The sequence below is a fragment of the Sinocyclocheilus grahami genome, unplaced genomic scaffold (assembly GCF_001515645.1).
Source record: "Sinocyclocheilus grahami isolate Dianchi unplaced genomic scaffold, SAMN03320097.WGS_v1.1 scaffold1610.1, whole genome shotgun sequence".
NCBI classification, from domain to species: domain Eukaryota; kingdom Metazoa; phylum Chordata; class Actinopteri; order Cypriniformes; family Cyprinidae; genus Sinocyclocheilus; species Sinocyclocheilus grahami.
Window position 1 is genome coordinate 29028 of NW_015506789.1, and position 13203 is coordinate 42230.

Here is a 13203-nt window from a genome sequence, read left to right on the forward strand (position 1 = left end):
TGCATGCCTGATCCACCCCTGGCATGCATCTACTGATATGTCTATGCAGGCTTCTTCCATGGCCTGGAGGAGGTGAGCACGGATATAAGTTCTCAGTCATACACTTTCTACTGCCATGCCGAAAAAACTCCTCTATCGGGTTTAGAAAGGGAAAGTATGCAGGCAGAAAGATGTTAGACTCGGGTTATTGGTAAACCAGTCACGAACCAGAGCAGTGCGATGGAAGCTGACATTATCCCAAACAACAATGTAACAAGGCTGCTCTGGCTGTGCTGGTTCCCTGAGGTCCAGCTGGAACATATGCTCTCTTAGACCGTCAAGGAAAGCAAGGAGAAGCATAGTGTTATAGGGTCCTAGAATGGCATGACGGTGGAGTACCCCTCGTTGGCTGATGGCTGCACACATAGCGACATTCCCTCCGCGCTGACCAGGGAGATTTACCCGATAGCCAATTATGTTTCTCACCCTTCTACTTTTGGTCAGGTTGAAACCAGCCTCATCCACAAAGATAATTTCATGGGGAACAGGCCGGCCTTCAATCTCAAAGATTCTCTGCAAAACACATGAAACACAGTAGAGTAAATCACTGCCCTGAAGCACAGTTCAAGAGGGCACAAATGGCAGCATAAACTGCTATACTGTGATGGTACACAATACTTCATATGATATCAAAACTCATACCTGAACATATTCCACTCGTTAATCTTTCACTCTGTCAGAGTTTCGTTTGAAAGCGACGCTGTACACCTGTTTCATCCAGACGTTGTGGAGAGGCTGATGGCATTTAACCCTCGAAAATGATGATTATCCTCAATCACTCTCCTTTGAATCTCTCGCAGGCGGATTACATTATTGTCAATGACCATGTTTACAAGCTCCCTCTCTTGCTCCTCCGACAAAAGCAGAGTTACTGGACTGGCAGGACCATCTTGACCAGTACATCATGGTCCTAGAGCAGCCCTCATCCTGGAGGGAAATGCACGATTTTTGGCTGCATTATGACGGCCTCTTCAGTGAGGGGATGGCCCATCATTTCATGCAGCAGGTTATCGACCCTGCTGCCGTGTGCTGTTCCTGGGGGGTCCTCCATCGTGATATCAAGATGCCAAACCTCCTGGTCAACATAGAGACCCTGGAGGTGAAGCTGATTGATTTCGGCTGTGGGGACCTCCTGAAAAGCACATTGTACAAAACCTACAGTGGTATGTATTATTTTTCAAACATGTAGTTTGGGACTTGAACTCTAGTGAATGAACCAACAACATTCTCAGAAGAAAAGCCATTTTTATTGACTAATATTAAATGCAATCAGAGAAAACATGCAGTGGTAAAGAACACATTTAGACATGTGACAAACTCTTTCCTCCAGGGACAGCGAGGTACTGCCCTCCAGAATATTTTGAGAGGGGCGAGTACAATGGGAAACAGGCAACCGTGTGGTCACTGGGAGTGCTCCTGTTCCACATGATCACCAGCCTTTTCCCCGAGAGCAGCGATATCAGTCTGATGGACACTGATATCTGGTCCCAGCCAGGCTTCTCCCATGGTGAGATCTTCATTTCAACAATTTAGAATTAGACAAAACGGCTTTATAAAAGACAATAAATTATGGATAATCCAGGACTATTTCTCATTTAACAGCTTAGAAAGTGTAAAGTTAAAGGTAACAGTCAGATATCTCTCTATTTTCTGCATAGAGAGCTGCCGTTTTATCCGAGGATGTCTGAAGAGCGACCCGGGGAAGAGGCTTCATTTAGAGGAGATGCTCTTCCATGACCGGTTTAAAGTACTGTTTCAAAGACAAGCTAAAATTATTTTAAAGATATAGTGTTTGTTTAGTTTTTGATGGTATAGTTTGATTATTTTAATATGGACATCAGCTAACGTTCAATACCTGCAGTAACTCATATGGTGCCTGGAGAAGTGGGTATACTCTTAATTTATGCCCCATGACATGTGTTATATACAGTGACGTGTAAAATTAGTCTTGTATATTTAGTTCACCCCAAAATGGGCCAGTAGTATTTGTATATTGTCGCTTAACTTCTGCTGCTTGACTTCACGGAGTAAGAATCATTATGAAATTAAAATTTGCCACAGAAGAGGTGCAGATTTTGTCAGAACCTCTAGTACATTACACGCTATTTTGTTTAGTTGTCTGTTCGTATGAGAATTATGTTGTGACTATCAATTTATCCAGAATTTATCCCCCCATCCCCACCACCTTTTTAATATAAATAAGCACCAGTCAAGCTGCGATATCAAATAAGACCACAAGGAGACGCCAAAAGACCACTAAACCTGCTGTCTCATATGCTGTACATGCTACTCTACGATCCATTCAGAATAACTAGACCAGCGCATAATCTAAAACACATTCAGTCACCATCCAGTATAACACTCGTGCTTTTAAACCAAATACACGCTGAAAATTATAATTTACTGACATCTGGACTCGACTCTCCACAATCTCTGATGAAATCGGTTGGGTTTTCTCTGTATTAGAGCCGTTTTGAATTTACTGTTTGAACGCTTTTGTTTACTGGATCCTTGGACCGAAAAGTTTACAGAAGTTTACCGGTTTTTAAGCTATTGTTTTCATTGTAATGTACTGATTCAAATTAGTAATCAATAATTAACTATTATTTTACCACTCTGCGCGCATCCCCTGACATGAAGAAGCAGCATCTCTGTCACTGTCGGCAGTCGGCATCCTCTCTGACTGACGGAGCGGGCGAGGGTGCAGGCGCAATCATCAAACTTATTTCAAAGGAAGCCAGCGCCACGGTCCTGAGTGCATCACTGTCTTTACTGGGTGTTTTTAGGGAATATTTGAAGTGGGTATACGCCATATACCTGCGTATCCCCTCCACTACACCACTGCATATAGTCAATACTCATACATTGCATAGACAAAAAGCTGTATTTTTATATCTTATGAAATCGGTTTGTCTAATTTGTACAAGTTGTAATTGTATAATTCGTAATTGTGTTTCAGGTCCCCCTGTAAGTCATGGAGGACAGGGTCAGCTTTGTGTCTGGTGGGCTGACACGGGTGACCCCTCCATCCCTCCAGTCTTAGTGTCTTGCGGGGCTGGCAGGCCTTGGTAGCGTCTGGCGCCTTGGCTTGAGGCAGCAGTTTTAGGATCTTGTGGAACTACTCGCCTAGGGATGTGAATTGTAAATAGTTAATTTAATTTTAGTTAGTTAAGTACTTCACCATCCAAACATATTTCTAAAAATGGAGTCACCTAGAGCTTCCCAGAGCTCCCCATCAAACCTGTCCCACAAATTCCTGGCACTGCTGCCATAGAGGTTCCTGCCACTCACATGGTGACAGAGCTCAGTTTCTCAGCCACCTTGGGCCCAATGATCCTGTCAGGGCTGCTTCAGAAATAACTCTGAAGACCTCAATAAAGGTTCCTGACACTGCTGTTCCAGAACCTGCAGAGGTCAGAGAGAACCAAATCAAAGGCACCGCAGAGGTTACTTGACATGGTACCCTTTCAGAGCTGCCCTGGTCCCACAGCTTCTTGTCCAGGCTTGAAGGTTTCTGCTGCTGCAACCACAAAACCTGCAATGGTTTCAGAGCTCTGTCTCATAACAGCTGAAGTTGGAAAGCTTACCGTCATGTGTGCCATGAAGGTTCTTCCCATGATGGTGTTGAGATTAATGAGATTAACCTCCAGCCAAACAGCCTCAATCTTTCTTGTCATAACCTCAGCCAGAGCGAAAGCTGCTCCAGTCCCAGAGCTCCTCTCTCAACCTCCCTGGTCCCAGAGGTTCCTGCTAAAGCTGCTCTGGCCCTAGTGGTTTCTGTCTTGACTGCATCAGAACAGAAGATCCTCTTACAGCCCCAGTGTTTCCTGTCACTGGTGTGATTCCTCCATAAATATAGTACACCATTATGCCACATTAAAGCACAATGTTTGTGAAAATAAACATGTTTTGTTTGATCAGGAAAACATTATGATGATCTGGACATTAATCTGGTTTACATTTCTCACTTTACCAGTCAAGAGTGTGTTGAGTAATAACCTCAGGTATGTAAAGCCAGGTCAGTACAGAAGGTCAGATATGCTGTGTATAATTGCACTCAGCCATTTCTAAGCTTTTCTAATGCCTGATGGAAATACCAATTATTTCAAGAATTATAAGGTATAATGTACAGCAGTGGTTTGCAGTTGTGGACTCAAAGTGCATTTTGTATGTCTCTCTTGGTTCATGGAGCTCTTGCCAAATCAGTTGATGAACTGAATCAGGTGTGTAGACCAGGACCAAAAAGTGAAAACCACTAATGTACAGTCTTTACCTCAAAATAAAAGTCTGACAGGGTCATCAGGACAATGACACAAATATATCACGTCAAATGTGGCCTCTACAGAAAAAAAAAACAAATTTGTGAAATGGGACTTGACTCAAAACCTTACATTCCATATTTCACTTTACAAATACATGACATTACACACTAATGCACTTTTTTATGAACACAAAAGTGACATTTTATTTATCAATGAAGCATGTGTCATGTTTAATATATGAGAGCATGAGATATTTTAAATGCAGTGAGTGCATCAATGCATGTCATAAACATGATGTGTGGTCTGTACACTGACCATTAGCTAAAGGCACATTAATTCACATTCATTTAATAGTATAAATAGAGTATGCAGCCTCCAATCTCGTGCACTACGAACTGAGTAAAATCACAGTCCATCTTTGATGCCCAGCAGGTCTCTGGTAAATTCTTGGTCATCATTATCCACTATAGTGCTACGAACTGAAGACATCTGGGGAGAATCTGTATCTGCACAGAAGAGAAGTGAAGTCTTACAGAAGGACATTTACAGTTTCATATGTTAAAATAACATAAAATGGGATGCTATTCTCTCTGTATCAGTCACAAAACACTAAGGAAAGCATGTACTTACTGTTTTCTGTGTTTATTGTCCTCACAGAGACAAGAGTGATGCTCTCTTTCTCACAGTAGCTGGTCATGCTGCTGGATCAAAAATGTTTTTTATCTTAAGTTAACTTTCAACAGATCTGTTATTTAAATGTATTACATAATATTATATTTTAGTAAATACATTAAAACATTTTTTTTGTAATTTTTTATGTCCCATTATTACAGTAGGCTATATTGATATCATTAACTGGTACTTGCATGCTTTTTTAGTTTTCATATTTCATTTTTTTCTTCTTCTTATATTATTTTATTATAGTATATACCTAAAACAGACAATGACGATAACCACACATTCACAGTCATGTAAATTTACTAATTTATTAGTCCTCACCTGTCAGACACCACAAAATCACAGCTTTTAATACCTATAAATAAAAAAAGAAAACCCACAAAACAAGACAGATCAATTATATTGCACATTTATAGCCATGTGTGCTTTTAAAGGTAATCTTGAAAATGACAGAATTAGAGAGAAACCCACCCTCATGCTGTTTAGTATTTCTACACCGTCCCCTGAGGTTGATAGCGGTCACCAAGACCACCATGACAACAATTAAAATGAGTATAAGACTCATCACACCTGTAATTGCAGAAAATATTTTAGCACTAGAAGTAATGTGTTTCATGAGATTATATCGGTATAAAACCTACCAAAGGCGAGCAAAGTGAGACCGCTGTCTGGTGCCTGTGAAGGTGTTGCAGTCACCTCTGACATGCTGATGTTTGAATTAGCGGTTGCTGAAGTCTTTGGAAGCAGAGAAACACCCACTGCACATGGAGCAAACACGTGACATAATAATGTAGTCTTAAATGATAAATGCTTGACTGTACTGCACAGCATGACCAGTTCTTCAACATACAGCTCAAAATGATCTTCAAATACTATTTGAGATATACAAATATACAAACTCATCTACATCTTGGATGACCTGAGGGTGTGTACATTTCAGCTAATTTTCATTTTTGGGTGAATTATTATTATTTATGGATTATTTATTAGCAGTTAATAATTATTACCTGATGTGTTATGTGAAGAGAGGCCGGATCCATCAGTACTGCCTGAGCAAACAGAGGTACAGGTTACATTTCTGTCATCCACTTCCACTGGTTTTGATCCCCAAAACTCAGCTATGAATCAGGACATTCTTGAATGAATTATATCTTGTCCATTTACATTTATAATGATACTTACTGTTCATATTTTAGCAAATAAGAGTTTTGGAGGGGAAAGCCAGAAGAAGGAGTTAAAACCTGTTATTTTGGCCGCTGGGGATGAGGTGGAATTTAAAGTTGTGTCAGTGTAGGATTTTAGTGTGGTTAACGTGGAGCTGGTGATGATGGACTGTCCTGTAATACACAATTTTATAACACAAAATAACTTTTATTGTGTCACCTTCGCATTTCAGAATTTAACTTAGTAGAGACAAGCAAGATAAACCATCAACTTACAGTCGAAGTAAAGAAATTGCAAAGTCTCCCCCCAATATATTCTCCCACTGTATATAATGAATATTTTAATTAAAGGAATAGTTAACCCAAAAATGAAAATGTACTCACCCTTTGTCAGGATTGGACCTGTTTTGTCATGTGTTTCTGTTCCTATTTTGCCTTATTTGGTCATGTTCCTGTTCTCGTTTAGTTTGATTATGTTCCATTGGTGTCACCTGTGTTCCCCAATCATCCCCTGTATAAAAGTCCTAGTCTGTTCAGTTTGTGTTTGTCCAGCTCTGCTTGTTTCTATGTGTGTTTGTCCAGCGCCTATTGTGGCTTATCCCGTGTTTTCATCATTAAAGACTATGACTGCTACTCTGTGTCTCCTACGTTCTTCCCACAGCAGCGTAACGTAGTAGTGATGGGCAAATTAAGCCTCATGAAGCACTGAGGCTTTCCTCTGACTGTTTCGGGAAAATATTAAAAAGCTTTGCGAGTGTCAAAAATAAAAAATATAGCAGCCAAAAGCTTGTGAAAATAGTGTGTGTGTGTGTTAAAATTCTCTCTTTGATAAAATAATTTACCCATTAAACTGTGACATTAAATGCCAATATCAATATGACGTAATAGAAGAATAATGTACACATATTGCATATGCCAAATATATATTTTTTTCTGAAATTGTTTTTGTTATTCATATGACTTGTATGGCTGGTTATTTAAAAATGTAATTGAATAAGTCTGAATGAAAACTTACTCGTAAAGTAAGATCTGAGGTTTTGACACTGAAGCTTCACTAGCATAACGTGACACCCTTAGACCATAAAAGATTTAGATTCGTTTTTTTTTTTTTTTTATCGGAACAGACTTGGGAGAAATTTAGCATTACATAACTTTCTCGCCAATCGATCCTCTGAAGTGAATGGGTGCCGTCAGAATGAGAGTTCAAACAGCTGATAAAAACATCACAATAATTCACACGACTCCAGTCCATCAATTAATGTCTAGTGAAAAGCTGCATGTTTATAAGAAACAAATCCATCATTAAGGAGCTTTAACTTTAAACCATTGCTTCTGGCTAAAATGCCAGTCTGTAATCCATAATAATGCACCCTCCTGTGTTATCCTCTCACATAAAGATCCACCGACATAATTGTTAAGAACTGTTTTAACTTGGAAATGGTGCTAGATTGGTACTCGTAAAGTAAGATCTGAGGTTTTGACACTGAAGCTTCAGTGTCATATGTAACATCACTAGCATAACGTGACACCCTTAGACCATAAAAGATTTAGATTCGTTTTTTTTTTTTTTTTTTCGGAACAGACTTGGGAGAAATTTAGCATTACATAACTTTCTCGCCAATCGATCCTCTGAAGTGAATGGGTGCCGTCAGAATGAGAGTTCAAACAGCTGATAAAAACATCACAATAATTCACACGACTCCAGTCCATCAATTAATGTCTAGTGAAAAGCTGCATGTTTATAAGAAACAAATCTATCATTAAGGAGCTTTAACTTTAAACCATTGCTTCTGGCTAAAATGCCAGTCTGTAATCCATAATAATGCACCCTCCTGTGTTATCCTCTCACATAAAGATCCACCGACATAATTGTTAAGAACTGTTTTAACTTGGAAATGGTGCTAGATTGGGCATATCCCTGATTCAGATGAGATAACTTGTTCACTGGAGAAAGCAATGAAGAACTCATGAAGACTCACAGATAAATTTTATTATCAATATTTTTTTTTTATAGCTTTTCACTTAATGTGGATTACTTGTGGATTATTGTGAGGTTTTATCAGCTGTTTGGACTCTCATTCTGACGGCACCTATTCACTGCAGAGGATCCACTGGTGAGCAAGTGATGCAATCCTCATTTTTTAAAAATCTGGCCTAATGAAGAAACAAAATCATCTACATCTTGGATGGCGTGAGGATGAGTACATTTCAGCAATTTTTTATTTTTGGGTGAACTATTCTTTTACCAGTGGGAAGTAATAATTACAACCTGATGTGGTATGCGAAGAGAGGCTGGATCCATCAGTACTGCCTGAGCAAACAGAGGTTACATTATTGTATGTTTACTACACAGTATATTTACATCAACTGAAGTTATAGTTGTGCCTTACCTGTGTGGCTAGAAGATACAGGAGCTGTGGTTGTGCTCACAGTTTTTGAGGTGTGACTGGTCATGCCATTCTCATAATGAGATGACAAAGTGTAAGTCACAGTTTTTTCAGTTTGGACTTCTAAAATAATAATAAAAAAAGACAGATCCATTTACATTAAGTTGATTTCTCTTCACATATTAAATAAATATAAATAAATAAACACTATATATGCTAAAGGAAGAATTACATTTATTGGTTCATGACTAATTAATGACAAATAAAGTTACACTGTTACAGATACATTTAAGAAAACATGTTGGACAATTACCTATTAATATCATCTTAACAGTGGTAAAATGACAGTTATCAGTTGTTCAAATCATCCTAAATATGGGAAATTCTTGTTTAGATATGAGAATTATACACAATATGATAGATATAGCAGTTGTGTTTGGAGGTACTGTAGTTGGTATGTTTGGGTCATTTCCTGTGCAAATTGCATAGAGAACATACATTTCATGAAAAGATATACTGTATATATTAAATGGCCACAAAAAGTATTTGGGCACTAAAGGCAGACTTTTGGGGGCCACCATACATAGTCAGTGACTACTGCAGTTTATGCCAGAAAACATTTTAAACTTTGACCCCCCCCCTTTGCCCACATACTGTTTTACACTTTTCCCAATTTCCTTGTTTTTTTACCATGTACTGTATATATAAAATTGGCTTCTGATTGACTTACCTGCTGAGATTATGGATGAAGATGCAAACAAGGGAATGAGAAGAAAAAAGAGCTGCTCCATGTCTCAATCCAAATGGGTTTTACTCTCATCCACCTACACAGGACCGGTCGTATATATCCCAGATATCAGGAAATATTTACAGTACTTATGTATGTGTAAAATATGAAAAACAAAGCCGAACAACTATGGAAATATTCTTGAGCGAGTGAGTTTGGTTGAAGCATTAACCAGTATGTCCAAATCTGTTTCCTGTTGGATATAATAGTAACACACGAGGGAGTGCACATAGTATTACAACGCCCTGCTGAGAAGCGTGTGTTTGGGTGTGTGTCAGTGGGCGCCAAGCTCTGGTTTGAGGGAGAAGGGGCCCGCGGCCCCGAGCTTCCTGTGGAAGAATAGCAGGAAACAGGTGGGATGCCCTCATGGAAAAAAGCCCTCATTGATTGAGCCTTTGAAACTTAGAAGTTCCTAATAAAAACCTTATACAAACTGTGGTCTTTGCATTTCTTCACATTAATGTTACATTAAAAATAGCATTTTCATTCTTGATTATTAATTAAGCAGCTGTTGAATAATCAGTTTACTGTTCTTTAAAGAGAAAAATTATTTTACAAGCAAATTTTCAGTCCAGGATCGAAAGGGGAAAGACATTATTAGTTCATGCATATTTTATTCAAGAGTAAAAAAAGTGATTTGTCCCATAGGGCATGCTTACAATATGTGTTTTCATTTAGGAAGTCAAATGCGAAAACTTAGTTCCAGAGACAATTACAAGAAAAATAGTCACAAATCCATAAAATTCCTTCTTTGAAATAAACCACGTCTGGACCAGACAAGGATCAGAAACCAGTGGAAATTAAAGAACTGTAAGCTTAATTGTAAGAATAATAAGATCATCAAGAATCATAATGATAATATAGTTTTCCTCTTCAAAGTGAGACACTGAATTTTCCTCGTGTCCAATTAGTTTACATTTGAATAAACCATGCGATCATCATGCTTTGGCAGCCTGAATGTTGCTTTTCACTGAGTAATATGTTCATTCACACTACTGAACAACTTCTGTACACCAACTGATCAGAGAGAACCAAACAGAAAGAAAGAACGAAAGATGACGAAAAAAAACACCTCGGAAAGAGCATCAGTGCCTGTACAGCAAAACTATACAAAAATAAAATCAACCATAATAAAATGTTATTATATTAAATAAAAGATTACAAAATCATATCTATTTTTAGAGATATAAAAACAAACTAGACCTTTACAAATATAATTTGAAGGGAAATAATTCAAGTCTACTATATTGAAACACATCACAATTATAATTTCACATATCAATAAGGAACTTAATTGCATGCACTGATGCGTTCAGTACCATAGATGCTGTTAAAAATCGTTGTCCTCGACCGTTGTTAATAATCATATATTTAAATATATTTATATATATTTATTTTACTTGCGAAATGTACTATGTGCATTCTCTCTTTTGAGATACAGGCAAGTGAGAAACAATCAGGAAGGTGGCGCCAAAGTTGAGCTCCATCTGTGGTTTACCTCCGTCCGAACGGTTGCTTTGATCGAGTCTACGGCGGACAAGCATCACCGCTCTTCTCCTCTACTGCTTCATGGTATCTTACCAAAAACCAAATCAAGAAATAAAACCCCCCAGGTAAGATTGCATCATAAGTAATAACATGTACAGTATTCGTCGTTAAATGTCCTTTCTTACAAACATTTTTCGTTTTTTGTCATTTCAAATTTGTATATTTATTAATACTAGTAGCAAAATATCATCAACAGTGAGATCATTTCATTATGAGATGGGATCATGAAGAAAAACTCGCAATCAAAAGAGGAAAAAAGTTTGCATGGATCCGGTACGGGCTCGTTACCCGCACCGACGAACTGGATGGATCAGGCTTAAGAGAGAGTTCCTAAACCCTGCCCACTTGGCATGTGGGCAGAGCCAGAAAGGAATGGAGACCGCCCTCTCTCTGATAAAGACACTTTCAGCCCTTCACAGGCAAATCACCCCCCACCCCTCCTTCCCATTCGACACTCCCAAAAAAGGCAGACACTTGCCGTCGGCAAGGTATCCGCTTTTGAAAATTGCAAGCGGCAAACTGACAGCAAGAAAACAGTCTGCCTCTTTTCAGTGAAACATTAAAGATAGTAATTGGACATTGGAGCAGGGAGGGATGTGTAGGTGATGTCATCATAGGGTGTTTGTTAGAAGCAGGAGGTCTTAAATCACGGGTTTGGCTTTGTCCTGCCATGCGTCGTGGCGGTGGCATGGACTCAGGTGCAGGTGAGTGGGCAGCCGTTTCATCACTGGATGTTACTGTTGTCATCAGTGCCGTTGGTCTCGGACATGTTCATCTTGCCCATGGAGTGGCCCACGTGGTTGACTCCATCCTTGCGGGGTGGCATGCGTTCGTTGATGCGGTCCAGACCTTTAGCCTCTTCGAAGCTGTTGATCTTGTGCTGTGGAGAGAAGCCGCGGATGGCTGCGGAGAGACGGGAAAAGCCCACAATGAACAACTAGACTCTTGGTTCTCATCAGCTTCCTGTAACTACATTTGTAAATAACGCCACGAGGCCTGTAATTTCTCTTTACTAGAATCTAAACTTATAATGCATAATATAATATATACACTGAACAAAATGATAAACGCAACACTATTGTTTTTGCCCCCATTTTTCATCAGCTGAACTCAAAGATCTAAGACTTTTTCTATGTACACAAAAGGCCTATTTCTCTCAAATATTGTTCACAAATCTGTCTAAATCTGTGTTAGTGAGCACTTCTCCTTTGCCGAGAAAATCCATCCACCTCACAGGTGTGGCATATCAAGATGCTGATTAGACAGCATGATTATTGCACAGGTGTGCCTTAGGCTGGCCACAATAAAAGGCCACTCTAAAATGTGCAGTTTTATCACACAGCACAATGCCACAGATGTCGCAAGTTGTGTCTGTCGAACATCCAGCATCTTCACCTCCAAGATCGTCTGAGACCAGCTGCTGCAACAATCGGTTTGCATAACCAAAGAATTTCTGCACAAACTGTCAGAAACTGTCTCAGGGAAGCTCATCTGCATGCTCGTCGTCCTCATCGGGGTCTCGACCTGAATGCAGTTCGTCGTTGTAACCGATTTGAGTGGGCAAATGCTCACATTCGATGGTGTCTGGCACTTTGGAGAGGTGTTCTCTTCATGGATTAATCCTGGTTTTCACTGTACAGGGCAGATGGCAGACAGCGTGTATGGCGTTGTGTGGGTGAGCGGTTTGCTGATGTCAACGTTGTGGATTGAGTGGCCCATGGTGGCGGTGGGGTTATGTTATGGGCAGGCGTATGTTATGGACAACGAACGCAGGGCGTGCCAACAGTTTGCATTTTGAATGCACAGAGATACCATGACGAGATCCTGAGGCCCATTGTTGTGCCATTCATCTACGACCATCACCTCATGTTGCAGCATGATAATGCACGGCCCCACGTTGCAAGGATCTGTACACAATTCCTGGAAGCTGAAAACATTCCAGTTCTTGCATGGCCAGCATACTCACCGGACATGTAACCCATTGAGCATGTTTGGGATGCTCTGGATCGGCGTATACGACAGCGTGTTCCAGTTCCTGCCAATATCCAGCAACTTCGCACAGCCATTGAAGAGGAGTGGACCAACATTCCACAGGCCACAATCAACAACCTGATCAACTCTATTCGAAGGAGATGTGTTGCACTGCGTGAGGCAAATGGTGGTCACACCAGACATTGACTAGTTTTCGGACTCCACCGGACTCCCCAATACAGTAAAACTGCACATTTTAGAGTGGCCTTTTATTGTGGCCAGCCTAAGGCACACCTGTGCAATAATCATGCTGTCTAATCAGCATCTTGATATGCCACACATGTGAGGTGGATGGATTATCTCGGCAA

The 13203-nt window shown here is 39.8% G+C and overlaps 3 protein-coding genes across 5 annotated transcripts in view; 1 reads left to right on the forward strand and 2 right to left on the reverse strand.

Moving 5' to 3' along the window:
• The first annotated feature begins 910 nt into the window (after positions 1–910).
• On the forward strand, positions 911–3321 carry LOC107571542 (serine/threonine-protein kinase pim-3-like). Its single transcript, XM_016257863.1, has 4 exons — positions 911–1202; positions 1370–1546; positions 1698–1786; positions 2999–3321. The coding sequence occupies exons 1-4, from the start codon at positions 944–946 to the stop codon at positions 3008–3010; spliced, it is 537 nt and encodes a 178-aa protein (XP_016113349.1). The 5' UTR covers positions 911–943; the 3' UTR covers positions 3011–3321.
• Positions 3322–4488: 1167 nt separating this feature from the next.
• On the reverse strand, positions 4489–9570 carry LOC107571540 (endothelial cell-specific chemotaxis regulator-like). Of its 2 annotated transcripts, none has more exons than XM_016257862.1 (10): positions 9260–9570; positions 8533–8652; positions 8412–8453; positions 6221–6316; positions 5987–6028; positions 5621–5737; positions 5451–5549; positions 5301–5334; positions 4932–4999; positions 4489–4807 (listed from the first exon to the last, which is right to left on the reverse strand). In XM_016257862.1, exons 1-10 carry the CDS (start codon positions 9318–9320, stop codon positions 4707–4709), a joined length of 780 nt encoding a protein of 259 aa, XP_016113348.1. In that variant the 5' UTR covers positions 9321–9570; the 3' UTR covers positions 4489–4706. The 2 variants fall into 2 exon arrangements, with proteins under 2 accessions (XP_016113348.1, XP_016113347.1); XM_016257861.1 differs by having other exon boundaries at positions 4932–5002.
• A 354-nt stretch (positions 9571–9924) lies between these two features.
• ppp3ca (protein phosphatase 3, catalytic subunit, alpha isozyme) overlaps positions 9925–13203 on the reverse strand; it is a 64014-nt gene continuing 60735 nt past the window's right edge. For both annotated transcript variants that reach the window (XM_016257865.1, XM_016257864.1), the window contains one exon: positions 9925–11767. In XM_016257865.1, coding sequence (XP_016113351.1) covers positions 11589–11767 — 179 coding nt within the window. In that variant the 3' untranslated portion in view covers positions 9925–11588. The remainder of the gene's footprint in view (positions 11768–13203) is intronic.

What these genes read in the sequence shown, in the direction of transcription:
- LOC107571542 (XM_016257863.1), top strand. Translation starts at nt 944, where the DNA reads ATGGTCCTAGAGCAGCCCTCATCCTGGAGGGAAATGCACGATTTTTGG. An exon ending in ATTGTACAAAACCTACAGTG is followed by an intron (nt 1,203 to 1,369) that starts GTATGTATTATT and finishes TCTTTCCTCCAG; the next exon opens with GGACAGCGAGGTACTGCCCT. An exon ending in CCAGCCAGGCTTCTCCCATG is followed by an intron (nt 1,547 to 1,697) that starts GTGAGATCTTCA and finishes TTTTCTGCATAG; the next exon opens with AGAGCTGCCGTTTTATCCGA.
- LOC107571540 (XM_016257861.1), bottom strand. Translation starts at nt 9,320, where the DNA reads ATGGAGCAGCTCTTTTTTCTTCTCATTCCCTTGTTTGCATCTTCATCC. An exon ending in CTCTTCGCATACCACATCAG is followed by an intron (nt 6,317 to 8,411) that starts GTTGTAATTATT and finishes TGTGTATTACAG; the next exon opens with GACAGTCCATCATCACCAGC. An exon ending in AAATACTAAACAGCATGAGG is followed by an intron (nt 5,335 to 5,450) that starts GTGGGTTTCTCT and finishes TTTTATTTATAG; the next exon opens with GTATTAAAAGCTGTGATTTT.